This window comes from Phoca vitulina, unplaced genomic scaffold (genome assembly GCF_004348235.1).
Source record: "Phoca vitulina isolate PV1807 unplaced genomic scaffold, GSC_HSeal_1.0 scaffold35, whole genome shotgun sequence".
Lineage (NCBI taxonomy): Eukaryota > Metazoa > Chordata > Mammalia > Carnivora > Phocidae > Phoca > Phoca vitulina.
In genome coordinates this window covers 5067337-5093193 of record NW_022589738.1, presented here as the reverse complement: position 1 = coordinate 5093193, position 25857 = coordinate 5067337, and the positions used below count along the sequence as shown (strand labels likewise).

The 25857-nt window shown below is 41.2% G+C and overlaps 1 protein-coding gene across 13 annotated transcripts in view; it reads left to right on the top strand.

Annotated features, from left to right (window-relative positions):
- DMD (dystrophin) overlaps window positions 1-25857 on the top strand; it is a 2446616-nt gene that overhangs the window by 2198823 nt on the left and 221936 nt on the right. For all 13 annotated transcript variants that reach the window (XM_032426633.1, XM_032426634.1, XM_032426635.1 and 10 more), the window contains one exon: window positions 20059-20137. In XM_032426633.1, coding sequence (XP_032282524.1) covers window positions 20059-20137 — 79 coding nt within the window. The remainder of the gene's footprint in view (window positions 1-20058; window positions 20138-25857) is intronic.

The window sequence follows — 25857 nt, the reverse complement described above, 5'->3', positions numbered from 1 at the left end:
CCCAGAGTCCGCTCTTACCTTAAATCTAACATACTGATCTATCAGCAAGTCTTGTCAGCTCTGTCCCCAAGCCATCTCTCAGATCCATTCCCTTCTTCACCTTACCCCTGCCTCAAGCATCTTGTGCCTCAAATGCGAGACAGCCTCCTAGTTTTTCTGGTTGATTTTGGTCTCGCGTTTTAGTCCCTTCTCCACAATGCAGCTCTAGTAATCCTCCAAAAATTCAGATCTGATGAGGTAACTGTCCTTATTTTAAACTCTTTCTGTTGTTTGCTGCTGCCCTAAGGCAGAAGTTCCAACAAGCCTTTTCGCCAGACCCTGGATTAACTCTCCAGCTTCAGGGGCAGCACCTAAGGTGCTGGATAAGCCTGACTTACCATAAATATTTATTGATTGACTAATAGGGTCTTAAATGTTGGATGAAGTAAGCTTCTCAATGTCAACAACCTAGATTCTGTTTTTAATAGTGCTCCTATCTGCTTTCTCCAAGTGTCCACATTTATTGGAAGTGAAGCCTGTCCCAAGACCTGGGGTCTTCGGGTTACCCCATCACAGAATTAGGACAAGGGCTTGGGTGTGGGAAGTTTATTTAGGATGTGATTCTCAGAAGCAGGAGAAAGAGAGCGAGAAAAACGGGACAACAAAGAAAGCTAAGCTGTCCTCTGGAACTCATGAGAAGTATACAGAATAAAAGATCATGAGAAGCGTACAGAATAAAAGACATCTGAAAATAGGTAGCTAGAGCCTGAAAGGCAGAGTCGCAGCTTGTATGCACTTGCTCTTGACCCCCATTGGTTGAGGGTTGCTGCCAAAGCATGAACTCCCCTGTGGCTGTGATTGTCCACCCAGGATCCAGCACCCACGACATTGGGGGGAACCCCTGGGGCAGAAAACAGAAAGACTCGGGGCTTGCTTTTGGGGTGGGATGCCAGCTACACATGATGAGGTTGGGTTTGCCTGGAACTCTTCCCAGCTGATGACACCACGATCGGAGGTGGGCTGACACGTACGAGAGGTGTTTGCTACAAACCCCAAAGTACAGTGGGGCATCAGCAATGTCAGCCTTTCGTGTGCATGTCGATAATAGAAGACCTGTTTATTTTTCTCCTCCTCCATACACGGGAAAACAGTAACAATACGAGAATTCCAAGCAGGGTAGCAAGTGCTATAGGAGCTTAGCAGACAGTTTACAAAATCTTTATTAAATCAGCCACCAAATGTGAACAGTTCTGATACGCCCAGAGCATTTGTATTCATAACTCATGGGGTTATTGGGAAGATCAAATGTGAAATAATCATTATAAAGCACTTCGCGCAGTGCCTGGCACAAAGCAAGCACTCAATAAGCGTTAATGTTTATACAATTATTGTTGTTGATTGTCAGAATTCCTCAGACCCACATCAGTGAATAGTAGGAAGTGGTCTGTCAGCAGGAACATGGAAACATTTTCATTACATAGAACTTAATGTCGCAGGGACAGTCATTAAAACAGGATGTAATTTTAGTCTTCTGGAAGACAGAAAATGCTAGGTTCTCCAGAAATGTTGAATCCTTCCCTGGGCATGTAGTCTAATTTTCGAAAATTAAGCTACATCATCTATAAAATGAAAATGAAATTGTACTGATCTTCATAAGAGGCCCAGGAAAATCTTAAGCACTATATAGACACATTTTAAATGGGGGGAAAAATGTTATTTTTCCATCAGACATAATTAGAAATAAAGAAGCAAGGTCAGTCACAAAGTTCTGAGCTACACGGGAGGAAAGGAATAAGATTTTTCCCCAGTGTTTTTATGGCCACCAAGTTGAACTCATACTTATCCAATGAGCCCCAAAATGGAATACTGTTCTGCACCAACTATACTGACGGCAGCGACTCAGGGAGTAAATGATAAGATTCCATCCTTCGAAAGTGCTTTTAGGATTGGATTCTACTGAGTTTCATTTTGCTATTGGCCAATCACAAAAGAGGCTGCAGTAGGGAAAAGTGAACACATCGTGCTGCAGAGAGGTTGCTGCATAGAAAAGGAGGCGAGGACCCCCTAATTTAGAGAAATCGATGGAGAAAAAGGCAGTTATGCTGTAACGGAAGGCAACCATTAAATGCAGCAGTAAGAGGAGAGGGATGGCTTTGAATGGAAGACAAAGAATCAGGGAGAGATAGGAATAGACTAAAACACACACACAAACAAAAGAGAAAATGCAATGATTATTATATAGCTTAAATGCAAACCATCACCATGAAGGTGAAAAGCTTCTAAAAGGAGTGAGTGAGTAGCAAACTGCAGTTCATCATCTTTACCCAAAGTCGGAGTCCCGAAAAACTTTTAAGCCATCTTGAGATCCTTTCACCTTTGCCCACTCCAGAGATTTCCCCTCCTACTTCATTTGCTCCTTTCAAGATCTCTGAGGGGGCGGGGAAGCCTACAGAATGGCCTTGGGCGCAGTGGCATTCTCTTCCCCTTCCAGTGAGTTCTACCGTGGTTCAAAGCCACATTCGAGGGTCTTGGAGATACTGTTCTCCCCCTTCCTCTACTCCGGCCATTCTGCTCCTGCACCTGCAGTTGCGTATAGCCTGAGAAATCCGGGCCCTGCTCCAGCTCTCCAGGTAATACAGTGAGCATCTAAAGAAACTCGAGAAGCCCATGACTCGGTCCTTTGGCGAGTGAAACAATATTCAGAAAGCCTTTTGGTCATAGGCATTTGAAAAAAGAAAAGAAGAGTCGTTTCCAGGAATCTTGCTCTGTTCAAAACCCAGTTTAGAGTTCTCTACTTCTTCAGAGTTCCTGCCAATAACTGATGAGCATGAAAGAGTTGGACAGCATACATTGCATAATGGGGGTGGCCTTGGCCCCCCACGTGTGTCACTGCTGTCCCCTATACAATAGAAGAGATGACCAAGACACCAAGCTCTCCAGCCAAGAGGCGAAAAATGTTTCAGGGCTGTGGCTGACTATTGATGGAAACTTGTTGGGAGAAAATGTCAGAGTGAAATGGGATAGCTGCCCAAGCCCTCATTTTAATACAGAGCCCATAATACAAATCTCTTAACAAAAGAATCTTTAAAAAAAAAAAAAAAAGCGCATAGAGGAGATCTGTTAGGGTCTGTCAACAATTAACACCTTTTTTTATTTGACATGCAACATGGTGTAAGTTTAGGATGTGTAACATATTGATTTGATACATTTATATCTCAGTCTGATGACCATAGTAGTGTTAGCTAACACGTAACGATCATTTGTGATAGTGCTGGGAACAATTAAAATCGCTCTCTTACCAAGTTGAATATTTAGAATACAGTGTTGTTGTCTGTAATCACTGTACCGTGTATTAGGTCTCCAGGGCTCAGGTGTCTACTAGTTGCAAGTATGTACCCTTAAACATCATCTTTCCCATCCCCCTGTCCCCGTATGGAATACTCTTTAGACTTGAGAAAGAAGGAAATTCTGCCATTTGCAACAACATGGATGGATCTTGAGGAAATTATGCCAAATGATATAAATCAGAGTGAGAGAAACAAATACCAGATGATATCTCTTCTATCTGGAATCTAAAAAAACTTAAAGCTAACACCCTTTCAAATGACCCAATCCCAGGTGCTCAGCAGCTTAGCTAAAACGTCCAAGTACCTCTTCCTTACGCAGAAACTCCTTTGAAGATCCAGCTCCCACTAATGATCCCCAGCAGCTCCAGTCAGTGCTGCTTTTCACAAATGAAGCTTTTCAAAAACTTGGAGTGGACAAATGTGGCTTTGATTTTTCAAAGAAACCTTTCTATTTAAAAAAAAAAGATACTGAAATGGGCATACTTCAGTCTTAAATGCACACACATTGAAATATTCTCAAGCCTGAGAGATTGGTTCAAATCAAATATTATACTCGTGTAAATGTGCTTTTTTCCTAATAGTTAGCAATGAGGAATGGGAAATGGGAAAGGGTGGGGTGTGCTGGGTAGGAGTACAGCCACGTTTGCACGAAGTCTCCTGATACGAAATAGAACCTAATGTTCATTGACGACCTTGTAGCAGCTGCTGTGCTCTATTCAATAACCACTGTTTCTCCATGCTGAGATTAGAGAAAATTCAGAGAATTAATGCAGCGGTTGGTAGAATCATTATGCTGTAGTGGGTATAATTCTACCCTCTCCCACCTTTTATGACATGTCTTTAGATTTAAGAAGGCGGAACACTTCGTAATTCTTGAACAACTTGTATACCTAGTTCTTAATAGTTATTGTCCCGAGTTCATTTATAACAACTTCTAGGCTCAGTGTGAATTTTCTCAAATATTTCTGTAGGTTCCCCTTTATTGTAGAGTGTATTAGGTTGGACTCTTGGCTGTGGCAGAAAACTCACATTAGTCAAGAAAAAAAAACAAAGGCTGGTGCTAGTGGCAGGGGTTTTCAGGCAGCCACGCTGCTGCAGGCCCCTCTGTCCTCGGCGTCCCCAGTGGAACAGAGACAGAGCTACTCTCACCCAAGAGTTGAGAAATTTGGGGGGCCTGACTCTGAGTGGCTCAGATGGAGACGGAGTGCTCATCTAGGCTAAGAGAATGCTCTGAATGATGGATTGATTGGTGTTGTCGGTTGGGTCCTCTGTGGGGGGAGATGCCAAGACAGATTTATTGGAGAATAACACCTGTGAAGAAAAAGGGGAAGAAGCAGGATTGGGCAGAGGTAGCCATTAGATCACCTTGCAGATCTTAGGAAGTCCATACGAGCCCCATGGGGAGCTCCAGAGCTGAGATTGTCATTTAAAGGGATCCTGAAGTAGGCCGATCTGAGGATAGTCTCTATATGACTTGGGACTGTTAATTTTCCATCCCCACTATTAGAGTGATGGGACAGAGTGACGGAATGGAACTGAGGTCTCATTTCAAATATCAATATCATCATGTATGTATAAGAAGTAGAGAGTGAGGGTTAATACAGACCAGTGGTTCTCAACCAGAGGCAATTTTTGGCCCTCACATACATGGCAATGTCTGGAGACATTTTGGTTCACAACTGGTGAGGTGGTGCTATCGGCATCTAGAGCACAGAGGTCAGGGATGCTGCTGGACACCCCCGAATGCACTGGCTAGAACCACAAAGAATCATCTGGGCAAAAATGTTAATGCGCAAGTTGAGAAACGCTGCTCTTTAGATAAAGATACCTATGTGCGAGTATGTAGTAAGAGATGCCATGAAAACCTTTTCTCTCTGATAAATTCTTAATGATGACTGTTTTGTTCTTATTTGCATCTCTCGATACTTGTTACTGAGATTCTATCCAACTGTTTTAACTTTTGGACAGAAAGGCTAGATTGAATTAGTGAAATGTCTAAATCCTGGCTTTATGAAAAAATAGGTTTTTAAGACCAATATTAATTTGGGTTAACTCACATACTATTTATTTTCTAAGAAAGATTTATTTATTTGAGAGAGAGAGAGCACATGCCCATGGGGGGGAGGGACAAAGGGAGAGGGAGAGAGAGAAACCCAAGCCGACTCCATGCTGAGCATGGAGCCTGACACAGGGCTGGATCCCACGACCCTGAGGTCACGACCCGAGCCAAAACCAAAAGCCAGACCCTCAACCAACTGTACAACCCAGGTGCCCCAACTTACATACCATTTAGTATGTAATGTCCTTAAAGCCTGCATTGGTGACCAGAAGGGAAATCATCTGTGATTAACACATAAATTGCCTTATGAAAGTATTATTTTAAAATACTAGTTTGTTTCTGATCTGTTTAAATATCCCTGGACTGGAGATTTGTTGACTCTGGAAGTTGACTCTGGTGTATTCTCTCTTTTGTACATATTACAGAGTTGGGTGTCAGCGCCAGCTCATATGGAAATAGTGAAAGTTCCAAATTAGACTGAAATCTGGAAATTTACTGCAGTATGTCTTCTATGCAAGAACATAGTTTTCTTTGTGGGATTTCTACTAAAAAATAACACAACAAAAGCAAAGTTTTAGCACTATACGTTTTGAACCATCCAGTAGATGCTTTAGCCCTCAGGGAATTTAGCTCCAGAACTGCTGCTCAGAAAATAAAAAGACTGGTTAATGCCTGAAGGGATAAAAAGATCAGCTAACAAAAAAAAAAAAAAAAAGTTTTTTCCAAGATGTGAAATGTGTGTTCAATCCTAGATCAAGGACTAGATGCTCAAAGTTGTATGAATGAGGTTTAACATTACTTTAGAAAAGTCTAGAAGAAAGTTTGTCATCAGTGCAATAAAATCATGTTCAAGGAGGAACGTTAATGATATCAGCTCTTGCGTAAAACCCACTATTTTTATCTAAACACAAAATCATTGAATGCTTTATATCCAACCGTCTATATTCACATAGCCATGAAAAAATCAATTGTGACACAACGAAGAAAAGACAAGAAAACAAACCATTGTCATCACTATGTTTTGAAAGTTCTTTGCAAACAAATGTAAGATGCTTAAAAGAAGGGAGGAGAATGATGAATTATTTGCTTACCAAAATAAAAGAAAAAATCAACAGTATAAGCAAAAGTATTTGAAGTCTCAGGAATCTTTAATCCATTAAGATGATGTCAGTAATAGCATATAAAATGCCTGTTCAAACACCGCTCCTCAGTGGATGTGAAATGCTAAGCTACATAGACTCTGGGTCGCTCTGGGTGTGTCACCTGAGTCGTGAAGCCTCCCGGGTTGTTTTAGGCCTCACGGCTTTCTCACTTCTTATTGGTCAGTAACAAAGAGACCAGCACTTAAAGAGTTTGATTTGTCCCATGTGTGGTGTTCTTCCCACAAGACACCAGGAGTGTCTCATGTTCTGTCTTTGCCACTGCGCACACCATGAACACACAGTACCATGTACATAACAGCACTCGAGAATGCTTGTGGAATAATTGGTTCTTGAACTCACCTCTCATGCTGTCCACTCTAGACTTGTTTAGGCTCTGCTAAAAGAGAGAAATCACTTAGCCGTCCCCAACTGGTCTACCTGTGTATTGATGATAAGAGGCAAGATAGATACGGAACTTCCCCCAGCGATGTGTCTGCCAAATTCACCCACTCTGATTCTGCTCTGACCCACACCTTTTAACGCAAATAAGTAACTGAGTAAACAGAAACCATTTACTCAGTGCTTCTTTGTAGCAGATGCTGTTACATGCTTTACAGGTCGTCTTTTTTAGTCACATACAGTATTTCTGCCCAAGCCATAGTAGGGATCTTGTTGACGTCAGGACCAATGACATGAGGGGCTTTGAGAATTCACTCCCACCCCGTTTGTAATCTTTCCACCATTCCATCTAGTCTTTCTTCAACCCTTCTTGACTGACTGCTTTGGGTTATCCTATCAAGCTCTGCCCCAACACACCGGGGGCCCATCCTGATTCGTACACATAGCCTTGTCACGTGGGATGAAAGCCTGGTTCCCTTATGTTAACCAGCTAGCATACGGCTCTTGTTTTGCTTCCTGGCAGCTTATCCTTTCTACACCTCTTCTGTGCTTCAGTTCATCCTAGAACACTGCTCTGACCATGGTATTTCTTTATTGAAAAAAATAATGTAAAATATGAAAATGTGACTAGTAGTTGCCACCAGGATGGGAAGCAAGATGGTGGGAAAGATATGGTAAAAGGGAGACTGGTTTTTAAAGATTTTCGTTTGTTTGTTTTTCTTGAATTTTGTTATCATGTGAATGCAGTAAAAGTAATGAAAATTTTAATAATTACTTTTAAAAATATTTTCATGCCTTCCCATAAATGACAAAGTCTCTGTTCTTAACACTGACAGACAAGTACTGCTGTGGTCTGACTCCCAGCTACATTTCCAGCCTTAGATTATTCAGCCTTCCCTTTGTTTATATTCTACATCCAGGCCTTTACTAGTGCCAAAAAAAAAAAAAATTGTTCATTCTCCTCTGACCACATGGAACCTTTCATCTGTTTTGCCCATCAAATTCTTACCCAACTTTGAAGGCCTTGCTTAAAAGCAACTTCCTTCATTAATACCTTCTACACAGTCAATCACCCCAAGAGCTGTTAGGCTTCTTTTTTGGTTTGTTTTTTGTTTGTTGTTTGTTTAAGTAGGCTCCACACCCAGTGTGGAGCCCAACATGGGGCTCGAGCTCACGACCCTGAGATCAAGACCTGAGCTGAGATCAAGAGTCGGACGCTTAACCCAATGAGCCACCAGGTGCCCCTTAGGCTCCTTTTAGCACAGTTGCCAGGAAAAGGAGTGGGTCTCTCCTGAGGGCCAAGAAGGGGACTCTCCAGGCACACACTTTACAACATCCCATTATCTGTACATGAGTTTCCTCATCTGTAAAACAGTCCTAGGGGCAGCTGGGTGGCTCAGTCAGCTGAGCCTCTGACTCTTGATTTCGGCTCAGGTCATGATCTCAGGGTCGTGGGATCAGGTGCCACATCAGGCTCCACGCTCAGTGCAGCATCTACGTGTCCCTCTCCCTCTGCTCCTCCCCCCACTTGCGCTCTCTCTCGCTCGCTCTCTCGCTCACTCTCTCGCTCTCTCACATTCAAATAAAATTTTTTAAAAAAAATTAAAAAATAAAATGGTCCTAATGGAAGGATCTTCATCACTGGGTTGTTCATTCTTTTAAATATTTAATTGGCTGCCTACTATGAGACAGGTGCCAACCTGGATCCTGGGGATACAGAGGTGAATGAAATAGACGATGCCCAGCTCTCATCAAGTTTATTTTCTGATAGGAGAGGCTTAAATGCACAGTCTACCTATAAAGCTATTAACACAGCACTGGGAACATAGTGAATGCTCTATAAATGTCAGCTGTCATGACTATTGTCACTGTTGCTGGTATTCAGTACTTCTTTTTATAGATGAGGAAACTAAGGCCTATAGACACTTAGATGAGATGCAGAAGGTCAAGTAGCTAGTAAGAGATTCTAACTCTGGTCTTCCTGCCCCATAGAACTGGTGGCCTTTCCACTACACTGGTGGCTCCAAAAATAGGCTCTACGGCAGAGTCCTTGGGGGAGCTTTACAGAAAGTACAGATTCTCAAGCCCCAGTGGCAGATGGACTAGGTCAGAAATTCTGGAGACAAGCTAAGAATCTGTCTTTTAGAAATTTCTCAGGTAGTAGTGATACACGGTCAAATTGGAGAATGACTGGGATATGTTAAAATCTTTCCCAAGCTACTCTGGTATGCCTATTTGTAAATATCTAATCCATAAATTCACGAAAAATAGGCTCCTTGTTTTCTTATTTATTTTTTTATCCTTCCTCTCCTAGCAAAGTACCTTATAAGCACTCAATAAGTATTTGAGTAATTAATTGCTTCATTATTTAATTAAAATTGCTCTTAAAATGCAAATATTCACAGCTGTGATACTGGAAGCCTGTTATGAGCAATCATTGATCTTCCTAGGAATATTTATTAATCAGCGAAGAACTGGGACTTGGGCAGGACATGCTAAACATCTGGGAATGGGAGTGAGAAGGTCTCCCAACCAAATGTTAGCCACATTGTTGTGTAGCCCGGGGCCCTCTCTTACCTTGTCCGCACTTCATTGACAACTTCAGGGAAGATGCAAAAAATGTGTTAATAAAACTCAAGAGATTGCAGCTCCTAGTTTCATTTCTTTTAAGTTGACACATGTATCTGGTTTGGGAAACTGGGGAAATCTTTTGTTTTGTTTTTTGAAAAGAAAGCAAAAAAATCCTTTATTCTTATCACACCACGAACATGGAGTTCACTGTTATATGTTAAGATTATAAAGCAGGATCCCAAAATGCAATGGCTGATTATTCACAGTAGACATATTAAGTCAAGAAGCTTATTTTTTCTCTCTTTGCTAAGGCACAAAGCCTGGGGCTATATGCATTTTTATTACACTTTACTGTCTTGGTTTCACTTGAGGATTAAAAAGAAAGTCAAGGTACAGTGCACATATCCTGATGGATTTTAGGATTTCTTGCTTTAGTGAAAGGAAGAATCTCATAAAATACTTCAGATTATTGCTCAAGGAAGTATACCTACTTCCATGATGACCTAAAAATTCAATCTTTTGTTTCTCCTATAAAAGATCACACTGTATTTGGGAATGTTTTTCCCTGTAGTTTTCTATACCATGTAAAGCCACATTTAAAAAAAAAATAGCTTTTAGATTTGAAGTGAAAATACCTACAATAGTTCAGGGAAGTCTTTAGGACTGTTCAAGGAGCTTATAAACCACCTCAGGGTTGGGGTGAACGTATGGGGAAGGAGGAGGGGGGTAGTGGGAGAGCGCTCAGCCTGAGGAGTGTAAAGAGGCCCCGGCAGGCAGCAAGGCTGGAGACAGAGGGAGTGAGTAGATGTCCAGTTTAATTCCAGTTCTGACAAATCCACACCAAGAAACAATAGAAGGGCATTGCACCAGCCTCTGTGCTTTGTTAAAAAACATGAAGTGTACTTCCTTCTTTAGCCTGTGCCTTGTTTTCTGATATGTAAAGGAGAGAGAAGCACCAACTGTTATAGGACTTGGAAGTGCAGTAGATGAGATCTTCCGGTTTATTGATTTGTAACCAACGTCCTGATACTGGTTTGGCAGCTCTGCAGAGAAAGGCGCTTTTCAGTGGCTGGGAGGAGAGCTGGGAACTGGAAACAGGGGCTCCTGGCAGACAAGGCTCTCTGATATGCGGTCAAATGGACTGTGAAGGGAGTCAAGGTCAGGGAGCTTTGGAAATGCTGCAGGTAGTGTGGGACGTAAGGGATGTGGATTTCCTTGGTTAAGGAGTGTTGTGTGCGTGTTTGAGCAAATTCTCCCTGCTGACCATTATTATCAAGGTGACTAGTAGAACAAACTGAAAAATCTACAAGTGTATCATTGCCCAAAATAGAAGAGTTCCACCGGGAAACAAAAAATATATAATTACTTGTGGTGTATCTTTTTTCATTTGTCTTCCTGATTTCATATTTCAGTATGAATTTGCTAACAGCTATATAAGTTGTCTTTTTTTCAGATGATACCAGTTCTGATATAGTCCCTTGATAATTATTTCAAATTGCCACTTCTGGTCCTTGGGAACACTCCCGTGTGCTAATACCAGGAGGGATAATTATGTAATTACCATGTGAGCCTTATGCTACTTGTGGCCCAAAATGCCCCTGGATAGGAATGCAACAGTGGCCCTGGGAAATTTCTGTGAGAATGATATCTTCCAAACGTGGAATAAATAAAAGCTCAAGAATAAACAGCAGAGGCTGATATGCAAACGATTTAATGTAATGGTGTTGCAAGGTGCGAGCCACTTTAGTTCCTGCTGCAAATCATGACATACATTAAGAAAGCTTTTAAAAGGGAACCTATTTTTTAAAGATTTTTTATTTATTTATTTGACAGAGAGAGAGAGCATAAGCAGGCGGAGTAGCAGGCAGAGGGAAAGGGAGAAGCAGGCTCCCCGCCGAGCAAGGAGCCCCATGCGGAGCTCGATGCGGGGCTCGATGCGGGGCTCGATGCGGGGCTCGATGCGGGGCTCGATGCGGGGCTCAATGCGGGGCTCGATCCCAAGACCCTGGGATCATGACCTGAGCCGAAGGCAGTTGCTTAACCAACTGAGCCACCCAGGAGCCCCAAGAAGGAAACCTATTTTTTAAGATAAAATCTGCATCCAGTTACATCAGCCAAGCAGAGTAATTCAACTTTTATCTCTTTGAGACCAAAAAAAAAAGGCAGAAGAAACGCTTCCTATGATCTCTTCCCTTCCCATCACATTTTTTCCTCACAGTCTGTAGATGTAACCAAAACTAAAGATTTTGACAAATGAACCAGGATAGGAGGCTGATTGCTGCCTTTCTAAATTAAAATTAATGATACCCTGAAGGTACTTGGGTCTCTGAAGTCAACTTAATGTTGATATAACCTGACTCCATTATCACAGAATGAGGCAGTTGCATGAGCATGAGAACCAATAAACACACTTCCAAGGTGCACGTGAGAAATCAGTGAGGGGAAGGCTGAAGGCTTAACAATGGGCAGAGGACTTGGTGTTTGTCCTCTTGTGCTTTCCAGTGGATGGAGGAGTCCATCAGAATGAGGGGAATCATGTTCCCAGAGAAACCATGGGCTATGTGGGGGAGGAAATATAATTTTCCCTCTATCCTTCTAGGTTCTTGGCGGAGATCTCCTCTAATAAAAGACAGATGAGCAGGAGAAAAGCAAACAGAAGTTAAATAACATGTATACAAGGGAAAGACCCAGGAAAACTGAGTAACTCACCGAAATGGCTCAGACCACCACCTCTAATACCACTTGCAGCTAAAGACAAAAGAAAGATGTTGGGAGCTGGGGGGGGAGGGTGGATCAGTTAGGGGAGGTTGTCAGGAAAAGCACAGTAAACAAGGGTAAGGTTCTTATGCAGATTTCAGTTTTGCTTTCTCCATTATTAAGGGTTTCTAGAGATTCAGTCGGTCTCTTCTTCCCAGGACAGAGCAGGAAACCCCCTTAAAATGCAGATTTCCCTTATAAATGTAAATTTCTCTTACAAAACATAACTTCTGCTGGTTTCAGGGCTTCTCCAGTGTCTGCTGTTTCTGAAAAACTAATGAGCTTAAATAATTCTTATGCCAAAGAGGCACGTTTGGGGGTGGCAAGTTCTGCTGCCCTTCAGCCGGCTCTAGGCGAGGCTCCCACTGACATCACGCCTCCCCTGTCTGGCAGAGGCTCACAGCCCTTTCATTTTAGGCTCTGTTTGCCACGGAGTGTGTGCACTCCTCCAGTAGGTTGTACAGAACACAGCTGGGGACGGCTGGTGGCCGGTGGAGAGGTGAATGGAGGAGAAAAGAAAGGGAAAACAGAGAATAAGAAAAGGAATCCGAGATTAAGAAAGAAGGGAATCAACACAGAAGTAAAAAATAGAAGGGGGGAAAAAAGCTATGATAAGAGAAGATCATAAAGAGAAGTGGATGAATGATGGTCTCAGATGGCACCCGTTTAGCATCCATGCTATAAATCACCCCAAATCAACTAATAATTATGCTCCTACTCAGAGTGAGCACTCTGTTAGCCCTGGGTGCTTCCCCATGATCTATTCTGAAGTCAATCGCAAGAAACTCTTTTTCACTCAAAGGTGTCTCAGTGTCAAGAAAACACATAAATAAATGGAAGGAAAAGAGAACTCAGCCAGTCTTTGCATTCAACAAGCCTGGATGGTCTTGCCACCGAGCTGTACCTATCACAAGCTCTCCTTCCAAACCTTGTCGGAGACCATTTTTTTCCCAGTCACAACTCAAAATAAATCAGAATTAGAACAATGGATTTTTACTGAAAAGGATTATAATTAGTTAAAAGGATTTTAACTGAAACTGTAATCTCAAGAGAGTTTCCAGGATAACGATTGAGCATGTATTTATGAGTTTTACAAGTAAGGATTTGGAAGTTAGAAGGCATTATGAAGGCCTCCCCAACACAGACACATGCATACAAAAAACTGTACAAACTGCACAACTTCAGGGAAAAAACCTCACGAATAGACCGTAGAGAGTCATTTGTGTACATGTGTGTGGTTTATTCACTATCAGCACAAGGAGAGGGTTTTTGTTTTGGGGTTTTTTTTATGGGCTCATCCGTGTAGGTGTGAAGTCTGGTTCTTACATGCCCATGGATATTTAGCAAAGGTCTAGACAAACTGAAAGCCAGAAAATGGAAATGTACATGCCCAGTTACATCTTTCCCCAAGACTGGAGTAAACATGATCAATGCATGAAGTGCCGGTTAGAACGCTTGGATGCTAGGTAGAAATCACATTGTTGAGCAATGTCTTCCCGCATCAGGATGGACCCCTTGGCTCTCCTTAAACCTCCAGTGAAGATGAAAACTTAAAAGTGATTAACAAGTCAAAAGAAAAAGTGGAAGCCCTTGAGAATTGAAAATAAAGTTGAGTAACATTTAAATTTAGATAAATTTTACTTGAAATCATTTCTTGGAGCCACAATGTTATGATCTCTCCTTTTTCTTCTCTTTTTGACTTTAAGCAATTTTGGGGGGAAAAAATGAAATAAGGATGTCCTTCAGAACACACGGAGGGATGGACTGAGCTTTGGGAAATAGTCAAAGCTGAGAATAGAATGTGTTATCATCAATTTAGTTGAATGACTTGGTGTTCATTCCTTATTCCTAAAATTTTGCTCTCTGGTCTACCATAATCATATTGAGCACAGCACCTAACAGATAACAGGAATTCAAAAAGTCTTTTCATTCATCACATTTATCAAATATTTATTGACCATCTCCTAGGTACTAGGCACTGTGCTAAACTATGAATAAGATAATCAAGGTCTGTATCTTCATGGGCAAGTAACTTGGCATTCTAGTAAGTATCTTTTGAATGAATGAAGAAACATTTCTTAAAGGCATGAAAGAAGGGAGGTCTCCACAAACAGTGCGCTGCCTACAGAACTCATCTGAAATGAGAAAGCAAAGGAGAATAATACATAGTCCTTGTAGCTCTCGAATCTGTACCTCTGAAACAAATAATGCAATATATGTTAAGAAGGAAAAAAAGAAGAAGAAGAATATAGCAGGAGGGGAAGAATGAAGGGGGGGAAATCGGAGGGGGAGAAGAACCATGAGAGACGATGGACTCTGAAAAACAAACTGAGGGTTCTAGAGGGGAGGGGGTTGGGAGGATGGGTTAGCCTGGTGATGGGTATTGAGGAGGGCACGTTCTGCATGGAGCACTGGGTGTTATGCACAAACAATGAATCATGGAACACTATATCTAAAACTAATGATGTAATGTATGGGGATTAACATAACAATAAAAAAAATTAAAAAAAAAAATTAGAACAAAACAAACAGGGGGGAGATTTGGGCTCTTGCTTTGCCTTGCACATTATTACTTTAAAATTGTTTGAGTCTAGTATTGTAGGCCCAATAAATTGAAATGATTTTCTTTTTTAAACTTTGATCATCAAGAAGGAAGGAAAGAAAGGAGGGAGGGAGGGAGGGAGGGAGGTGGAGGGGGGAAGGCAGGTCTTTGCAAAAACTGTGCCGAGAATCACACAATAGGGAATTCTTCACGCAAAATGCAGTTGTTCGGGTGACACTTCTTGAATAAACTGTACATTAATTCATTCAACTAATAATTAGAGTATCTGCTATATGCCAGGTACTGTGCTAGTCAGTGGGGATTGTAGTAGGGAAAGAAAGATGTGTCCCTGTCCTCACGGAGCATATTAAAAAAAAAAAAATACCCTCTTCAATTTTCTCTGACATGCTTTACTGAGGAATACTGCAAACTAGATTATGAGTACTCAAGGAGCAGATGGTAGTTTTTTGCCCATCTGGGATAGTTCTAAAGAATAGACCCTTGTGTATCAGTAGATAAGGATTCTTCCAGTTCTAAGCTTCCGTGATCTATGATCTAATAGTAGAAACAGAATGTGTGCTTCCCCAAAAGATGTTATACTTGTATTTCTTTTTATAAAAGGAAACAGAGGTCGGGGCGCCTAGGGGTGGCTCAGTCAGTAAAGCAGCCAACTCTTCATTTCAGCTCAGGCCATGATCTTGGGGTCATGGGATCGAGCCCCATGTCAGGCTCCATGCTCAGTGGGGAGTCTGAGTATTCTCTCTCCCTTTCCCTCTGCCCCTCCCCCCCCAAAATAAATCTTTTTAAAAAAAAAAAAAGGAAACAGAGGTATTGCCTGTTAATTCAGAAGAAAGTGGGTTCTTCCTATCTCTTTGAAGAATTCTAGTTCTACTCCTTTGGCTCTTCCTACCCTGCTCACCTTCTAATGCGCCATCCTACCCCTTTTAGTCTCACTTGCCTTGCCTTCCTTTAATGACTGAGACAAATTGCTCATCTCCAACTGGCTCTACTCAACACCTCCAGTTAAAATCTCACTGTTAGGTCAAATGCATCGTGTTCCCTATGAATTCATCCAGCCATATGCCATCCCCCGCTCCTTTGGAATTTCCATCAGCAATATCCTTATCCTCCCAGTCTTCCACACTGGAAATACACGAGTTCTGTTTGCTTCTTCCAAAATGAAGCTCCAACCCCAAAATTAATCAGTTCTTCCTTCTTTCAAAATACCTCCTCATCTGCACCTGCTCTCCCACTCCAGGCCACACAGTCTTAATTGCAACGCCTGTCGCCCCACACCTAGGTGATAACAACAGCCTCCAGGTCCCTCTTGAATCTGTGTCTCAGGCCTCGCTGACAGACTCAACTACCTAAACCTGCACTGCTTTCTCAAATCCTGAGTCCCTGCGCAGAAATCTTCCCTGGTTCCCTTGGCCTTGCCAGGGAAATCTCGAGCCTCAGAGTCTGGAATGCCTTGCTGTGGATTTCTGCTTCCGAGACACCTAGCTCACTGTACCTCACCATCCTCAGCAACAGCCGTGTTCTGCCCCAGGCCTTTCCTCGGCCTGTCCCTCCTCCTCACCTCCAAACCTCTATGTGGCCAAGGACCAGAGACTCTAGCGTCTGCTCCTTGCGTGTCTTTCGGGTTTAACGAATGCTTGTCAGACGAACAGAGAAATAACCGAGTAAAGAAGGAATTATGCCAGAATGCAAGGGCTAGTGTATCATTTGTAGCTTTTGCTCCCTAGTCTGTATGTGGTACTTGATATTGGTTCAAAACACAGCCAGTTAGAAAGGTCCGATGCATGGTGCTTATTGTTGCAGAAGTTTATCAAATTTCATTTCCTTGCCTAATTGCTCACAGAATAAAGTGCCTTTGTTCTTTGGTAGCTACACTGTGCCTTCAAAGTTTTTCTCATTCTGAAAACGATGTCTTTGTTTATTCACCTGTGCATTCAATCCAAAGATAATCTGTGAAAAGAAATATTTTATGCTTAATTCTTTAGTTATGTTAAGACTGTTGCCTGAATTTTTCATTTCATTTCATGATACATTTTTAATTTCAGTCTCTCTCATGCGTTTTCTTAACTTTGAGTTATAGGGATGGGAATTCACTTCTGTCTCCTTTTCATTTCTTGACATTTTTGGGTGTACGCTGGAAACTACCTCTGGAGGTCTCCTTATATAAGAAGAAAGCGCCCTTCAGAGATGAGTGGCCTCTGATGGACTCAGACGCTGCCTCCACCTGGTTGCTCTGAATCTACCAACATCACTGCCAGGGGACAGGGCCTGTGACACGGTCACACTCCTTTATCACATGTTCCCCTTGGGATTTCTTTCTGGGGATGTGAAAAGATCTCTGATTACTGTCCACTCCCCAGTGGCCTCCTCATCCTGTCTTCCCCACCCCCAAACGTTCACAATCATCTCTTGATTAATTTGTTCATGAAATGACCCACTCTGCATTTAGAAACAATTATGTATTCCAAACATTCATTTGCATGTGTTCTCTATAATCTTATGGCATCACCTTCTTCATGACCAGGAACTGACCTTGCATTAGGTCATAAAATATACCAACGACTAAACTTTCATAGATGTGGACACCAGATTTGTTCTGCGTTCGATAAATGGGAAGGCCAGCTGCAGATTAAATATGGATAAAATACTTGCCTTTCAACTTTAATCCTTAAAATAGCAGTTAAGACCAAGAGCCAGAATGAATTTGAATCCTGGCTCTGCCAATTTGCTATTTAAAGTTAGTCAGGGCGCCTGGGTGGCTCAGTTGGTTAAGCGACTGCCTTTGGCTCAGGTCGTGATCCTGGAGTCCTGGGATCGAGTCCCGCATCGGGCTCCCTGCTCAGCAGGGAGTCTGCTTCTCCCTCTGACCCTCCTCCCTCTCATGCTCTCTGTCTCTCATTGTCTCTCTCACAAATAAATAAAATCTTTAAAAAAAAAATAAAAATAAAAATAAAGTTAGTCAAATTTTGTTGTTTTTTAACCTCTCATGTTTTAGTTCCTACATCAGTGAAGTGGGCAGATACTATGACTTCTTACCACTGAGTTACTGTGAAACTTAAATAAGTTAATTCATATTGCCATTAACGGAGTACTTAATAAATATTAACCATTTTGGGGGGCGCCTGGGGGGCGCAGTCGGTTGAGCATCTGACTCTTGGTTTCAGCCCAGGTCATGATCTCAGATCAAGCCCTGCATTGGGCTCCACTGTCAGCGGGGAGTCTGCTTGAGATTCTCTCTCTCCCTCTCTCTCTGCCCCTCCTCCCACTCATGCACACACTCTCTCTCTCTCAAATAAATAAATCTTAAATATATATATATATTAGCCATTTTTTTGTTTCGCATGTATTGCCTTGCCTGCAATAACCTATTCCTCTCCATATGTTAATCATAAAGCAACAAAACAGTAGTTGCTAACATTCATTGAGTAATCACCATGTGAAAGAAAGCAGGCCAAACACTTCACATGTCTTAGCTATTTCCCACAACAATTCTATGAGGTACGTCATATTGTTGTCCCATTTTACAGGTAAGGAAAGTTAACGTTAGAACGATATACCCAGGGGCATGCAGCATGCAGTCAGTGTCAGTACACATTCTGGTTTATTCTCCCAGATCTGTCTGTCTATGTCTGTCAGTCACACATACGCATTGGTTTGCTCAACTAGTCATTAAACCTTTGTTACCACTTACAGTGTGCAGGGTTCACAGCATCCTGCCAGGGGGAGCGTAGGGGAAGAGAGGTAAGCAAGAAATGGTCCCAGCTATCAAGGAATCCACAGTGCATTGTAGGAGATACCCATGTCCTTGCAACTAAAACAGATGGTGCGATGGAAGTGCTCCGAGTAGAAACTATGTGCTGTGAGGATGTTGAGGAAGCAATCACTTCTAACCCTGCGGGACTGGAGACGGGGGGCGTATAAACATAGAAAAGACTTGAACTGGAAGAGAAGGGAGAGAAGAGCACTCTAGAGAGGAGGAGCAGCAAGAACAAGTCAGACAAGTGTTACATTGGATGCAATGTGGCAGGACAGGCAGGTTGAGTTTGGCCGGTAATGCAGGGTCATACGACTGGAAAGGGAGTTTTGGTGTGTTCTTCGTGCTTTTATGTGTGTAACAGTGAAGCAAATCCTGCCCTTTTTGGAACTCCACATGCTTTGCAAAATATTTGGTCCCAGCAAAGATGGGCAAGGCTAGAAGAAGATGAAAAAAGAAGATTGTTCTCGATCTATGTCAGGCCCTTGACTCCATACTGCAAGGTCGGAGTCAGCTTTAGACCAGACTACCTGAGCCAGATTTCTGATCCGTTTAATACCTGTTTTATCTCTTGGGAATTACCCACACCATAGGAGCAAACCCACTTGAGCTCTGCTGGCTCTGGGCAAGAGCTGACCAACCCTTGTTTAGCATGGGCCTTTCAGAACCAAATTAAGATCCAGATTTATGGAGCCTACAGGCCTGGGGCCACCATTAATATCCAGTTGGCAGAATGCCAGATGGCAAAGTGTACCATTTCGCCTGTAAAATTCTTCCTTTTTCCCCCACCCAGAATGGAATTCACTAAGCTATCAGGACACTGTCAATGTATTACAGAAAAACCTAATAGGAAAAAAAGAGTGGTACTTTTTATTTCATGCCACCTAAAGATATACTTTTCAATACTTTTCAAGTCTACTAAAAACTGCAATCTGAAATTTTCTTTTTTCTCATTTTCTCCCCTACATTTAAGCCTTGCCTCTACTTCTTTGATATTTGAGTATTGATCAACTATTGGTTACTTATTATCACTCAGTGATCCATCAGTCATCAATAGGATTCCAAAAAACATGAGTCAAAAACAACAGACTAAGACAAAATATATGCCCTTTCTGAGCTCCTTTAGCCATCACATATAACAGGGAATGACAATCTCCCTAACCTTTGCATGAAAGATTTAGAGTTTGCATTTTTGATGGTACTCATTGGAGCAGTAGTTCATTTGTGTCTGCCAATGAGTAGAGTGTGAAAAAAAAAATCTCATTATAACATTATCAAGAAAGCAGATCTTTTTTGTTTGGCCTCAATTTGATAAAAATGGGTCTCGGAGGCCATCTATGGTAAGCGGATATTAAAACCAGGGTTATAAATTGTTGCTTTAGTGTTCCAGCTTTTGAGGCCCGAAAGATCTTACCAAAAAGGGTACATTGTTTTAATTGCTCCTCATTATATGTGATGAGAGAACATCATTTCTCTCCTCTTCCTCCCAGGTGGCCGTTGAGGACCGCATCAGGCAGCTGCACGAAGCCCACAGGGACTTTGGGCCGGCATCCCAGCACTTCCTTTCCAGTAAGTTGCTGTCACCTTCCATTGCTTAATGTCTTCATTGCTTCTTGGTAGTGAAGAATTAAGAGTTGAATTATGATCATCTCTGCCAAGTGCACTAGAGGCGTAAATCATCCTGAAATACAGCTTGGGGGGAGAATCCAGGGCATTGGGAGAGGAGGTCCGATTAGATCATTTTGTCCAGTCTTCAGCTAACACATAATTGTTTCCTGCAATGTGTTCTCAAGTGCTAACTTTGGTAATACTTTTGTATCTTTAGTTCTGCTTATAGCGGTTCACTTCATAAGCTGATAATTATGATACCATCTAATTATGATGGGATCATTCAATACGTGTTACTGGGACTCTATAATTCTTTATGTAATTCATTAAATACTTCCTGCCTCCCAGTTGGAAGCTCAGCCTATTGGATTTCCTCTCCCTAACCATTCTTACTGCTCTTTTATCCTTGATCACTCTTCATTCTTTCACTTCAGCTTTACTCTTTTATTAATTATATTTGTGTCATTAATTATTAATATATATTATTGATAAATATTACATATTTTATAATAAATACTAAGAGGAACAGCCTTAGTTAACGGAGGGTTTACTATTGGAACATCCTATTAATGTAACAGTACATATTAAATTGTCAAGCTCCTGTTGTCCTCTGATTGATGTTATTAATTTCTACCACTCTTTGATTACAAAAGTGTGGATTTTGGGGTTTCTTCTATTTAAAAAGCCATATTTCTACCACATGGAGTTAACATGTGCTAACATTTTGGCATATTTCTTGTCATACATGAGTATGTATGAGGGCCTCACCATCATTTTAAGGCAATTACTTTGTGCCTGACAATGTTACAAATATGAACTAATTTAATCCTCATAGCACCCTCTGAGGTAGATACGTTATTATACCCATTTTAAAGATGGGGAAATTGAGGCACACAGTCACACACAGATTGACTGACAGCCAGGATTCAAACCCGGCTTGGTTCCAGAGCCTGTTCTAGCCACTACACTGGACTGTCGTTTACTTAATTTATGTATCTTATAGACAGGAAGTAATTCTGTATGATTTCCCTTCACTCTCCTGCCACCTTCTTTTATTGTCATTTTCTCATCCTTTCCTTTGTTTTCCATTTCCCATAGGTTAAGAAAAAGATCTTTACTCACTTTTTATTTTTTTTAAGATGTATTTATTTGAGAGAAGAGAGTAAGAGCACACGTGCACAGTAGGGATGAACTGAAGGAGAGGGAGAGAAACTCTCAAACAGACTCCATGCCGAGCGTGGGGCCTGATGTGAGGCTCGATCCCATGACCCTACAATCGTGACCTGAGCCAAAACCAAGGGTCAAACGCTACTGCGCACCACCCAGGCACCCCTTTGCTCACATTTTAAAGTATTTGACTAGATGCTTTCATGTATCTCCAATTGGCTCTTGTCTTTTAGAAAAAAATTCCTAGAAGGTGATAGTCCTTTTTGTTATACATTGACAGTGTATTAAGTAAGAAATTGTCTTACATTCTTGACGGGGTCTAACCTATCTGCATGCAGTCGTTATTTGGACATGCTTAGGATGGGCCAAAAGAAGGGGGGCAGGTGAAAGCAGTGTATGCAATCAAGTGGATTGTGGCTTCTAGGAATGCCTCTAAGATAATGACGAGGCCTGAGGATTTTGTCTTCTGTACTTGTCCAAATCTCTGGTCTGCTTAAGTCACCTCGGTGACTGCCACTCTATTTGATCTCATTGAAATTAAATGTGATAACATATTTTTAAGTGACTCATAAGCCATAAACAAAAATATCACTCTTATGAATATTAATTACTCCTCAGATGCCAGGTGTATTCATTCATCCTTTATTCTCCCTGCTTGCCCCACCCAAATTCCCATGTCTTCCCCATTAAAACTTCTTTTCAGAAAATGATATGTTATTTAACCCAGGTGACAGGTAAAGTTTAATGTGTACTTCTCCTGGGTTATTTGCATTTTAATAGGGTGAAAAGCCATAAGTCTGAGGAATGACTCTCTGTTGGTAGAACATCAGCCATAATCTCTGAGTTGTGAGGGAAGAACTTGGAAGGGCCAGGTGGAGCATGTTTACACCTTTTAAACAATATCACACCGGTGCCCACTTCCAGAAAGGTCAGCCTAGTAGACACGGACGCTCATAACAATATTCATTTACCTGCTTAAATGGAGCCAGCCCCAGGAGTCACCAATTTCTTACTCATGTGGAATATTGATATATGCTTTGAAGCTTTGCTTATGGATATCAAAAAATACCAATTTGGTGTAAGGGATATTTGAGAAATAGGACAGTGAGACTAAAGACTGAATGAAGACTGTTTCTTTGTGTTGTCCTTTTTTTAAATTACAGAGGTAATATATGCCACTCAAGGAAATTTTGGAAACAGAGAATACAAACAGAGAAAAAATTACCCATAATCCCACCACTCAGAGATAACCACTACAAAAAATGTGCTTCATATACTTTCTGTCTTTCTCTCAGGGGGCGTGTGTATGTGTGTGAATTCAGATTCCCTTCTTTTAAACCAAACAGTAATAAAATCACATTACCATTTTATGACCTCTTTTTTCCCTTAGAACTGTAATAAAGATATTTTTGTGTTTAAATATTCCTCTACGGAGTAATTTTTTAAATGGCTGGGTAGTATTCTCATCTCTGGCTGTACCAGATTTACCAAGACAATTCTGAATTAAAGTCATTTCAAATCTTTCACTATTATATCCAGCTTTGTGACTAACATCCTTTGTACACCTTTATAAACATCTCCTAGTCTTTCTACAAGATAAACGCCTAAACACACAACCACTCTGTTAAAGGACGTTTACATTTGTATGGCTTCTGATATGTACCGCCACATGGACCTCTAGAAATCTCCAGAATTTGGGTGCCCCATCAAAACCACATTTGAGGCAGGGCATCTCTGAAGTCATTTACTTGCTGTTAAATTGTGTTCTGTGAAAGCAAAACAGTTTTTCCCCTAAAACAAACAAAAATATGTTTGAAAAAAATACCACTGAGGCCATATCAAATGATTTTGAATTGATAGATATCTAGTAATTTACTTCCAGGTTACTAGGAATAATAATGGGATGATTTCTGAGGCTTAGAAATTACAAAGAGAAGTAAAGATGAGCACTAACTGCCCCCGCAAACATGCTCACTCTCTCTCTCCTTCTCCCTCTCTCTCTTTCACATACACACACACACACACACACACAAAAACACACATTCCCCTTTGAAAATTACATTACCAGCTGTCTTTGTTTTTTATCAGTAGAGAGAGGCAGCCTTTTACTAAATAAAAGTATTCACTGTTTCTTCTTGGTGGCCCAATCTCTACGTGTTAAAGAAGTGGTTCCTTTTATCTTAGATCTGAGAGAAATGAGAAGAGAAAAACATTGTAAAATATGACCCTTATCCATTGCTAGACACTTGCTTGCCTTTAATTCTAGCTGTAGTATTCTACCACTTTTTTTAAGATTTTATTTTTAAGTAACCTCTACACCCAATGTAGGGCTCAAACTCATGACCCTGAAATCAAGAGTCACATGCTCCATAGACATAGACTGAGCCAGGAAGGCACCCCAATAATCTACCACTTCTTTTTTTAAGATTTTAAATATTTATTTATTTGAGAGAGAGAGCATGTGCAGGGGGAGAAGGAGAGGGGGAGGGAGAGGGGAGGGAAAGAATCCCAAGCAAATCCGGGGCTGAGCACAGAGCCCAAAGCCGAACTTGTCACAGGGCTCGATCCCACGCCCCTGAGATCATGGCCTGAGCCAAAACCAAGTCAGACACTCAACTGCCTAAGCCACCCAGGCACCCCTCTACCACTTCTAATTGACTTCAGTAACTTAAACCAAGAAAAGGGAGAATTTGGTAATAGTGTGATTTTTAAAAATTATATAAATTTTTATATATGTATAGTGTATTATGTTTATACACAATTTTGAATCACACAGTTAGCATTTATACATGTATTAAAATATATAGTCGGGGGGGGCCTGGGTAGCTCAGATGGTTAAGCCTCTGCCTTTGGCTCAGGTCATGATCTCCAGGTCCTGGGATCAAGCCCCACATCGGGCTCCCAGCTCAGCGGGGAGTCTGCTTCTCCTTCTCCCTCTGCCTCTCCCCCTGCTTGTGCTCTCTCTGTCTCTCTCTCTCTCAAATGAATAAATAAAATCTTTTAAAAAAGAATATATAGTAGGAAGGTACAGTGTCCATGTCTTCATATGTCAATGATCAAGAAAGTACTATAGTATTTATTGGCATAGTAGTCTGAAAATTGTCCATTTAAAATTATCTTCACGAATTTATCTTCAAAAACAAAAAAGAGCCTGAGATCTTTTTTGCGTCAATTTTCTCAGTTCTCTGAGCTTCTAGTTTAAGTTTTACTTCACCAAGGATAACTATATATTTGAATAAAGGTAGAACTCTTTCTGTAAGAGTGAGAAGAACTTAGAGCTGTCTTAATGGTTTACCAGTTCTACAAAATCTTACCATTTGCAACGACATGGATGGAGCTAGAGAGTATTATGCTAAGTGAAATAAGTCAGTCAGAGAAAGACAAATACATACCATTTAAGAAACAAAACAGATGAGCAAAGGGAAAAAGAGAGAGAGAAGCAAACCAGGAAACAAACTGTTAACTGTAGAGAACATACTGATGGTTACCAGAGGGGAGGTGGGTGGGAGGATAGGGGAAATAGGTGACGGGGATTAAGGAAGGCACTTGTTGCGATGAGCATCGGGTGATGTCTGGAGGTGCTGAATCACTATATTGTACACCTGGAACTACTTTAACACTGTGTATTAACTAACTGGAATTTAAATAAAAACTTAAAATATTTTACCAGTTCTAGAATTCCCCCAAAGTAGCATTTCCCAAAGCAATATTCCTCAGAACATTAATGTTCTATATGATGTTAATAACTCTTCCTTGAAAAAAAAATCATTTTGGGGTCAATAAGATTGGAAAAACAGTAGCTTATAAAGGTAAGAAAGTTTTTTGTCATTGCTGAAATTGTTGCAGCCTTTACTATACATGGAAACGCTAAGAAGAGGATAAAGTCAGTAGCTCTTCTCCGTACTCACGTGAGTAGGGAAGTCTTTTTCAGGGATACCAGTTAATTTCTCACTAAACGTGCCATGGAACGTAGTATAGGATTCTTTGCCCTCAAGTGGTACTTGCCAAATGGTTTAATGATGAGAACTTTCTGCTGAAGGTAATAAGAACATGATCCAATTAAAAAGAAAATGAGTTATTTATAAGGCAAAAGGGTCAACTTTCTCTTTCCTGAGGTTTCTGGCTCCCACCCCCACCCCAGAAGTCCCATATGCTGTGGAATTTCCTAACTGGAGAGAGGCTTAAGGGAGTAGCTATATGAGTTGTTTTCAAAGTACTCATTAGTGAATACTGAAATCAGTTTAATGACTTGCAGCCAACAATTTTTTAATGGAATGGAAGAGATGAGAAAATATCAGAGTACATTGCACAAGCAAGGTTAAGTATTGTTTTGACACTTTGGTTTCAATTAGGTGGGTGTGTGTGCATGCACGCACATGCATACGTGTGTGCTACAACAGAAAGTAAAATACTTTCCTTTTGTGGGTTGCAGTCCAAAAAAGTTTGAAAGACACTGAATTACGCCACCCCTACCCTTATTTTTACAGAAGACAGAATATGTGCAGAGAGATAAA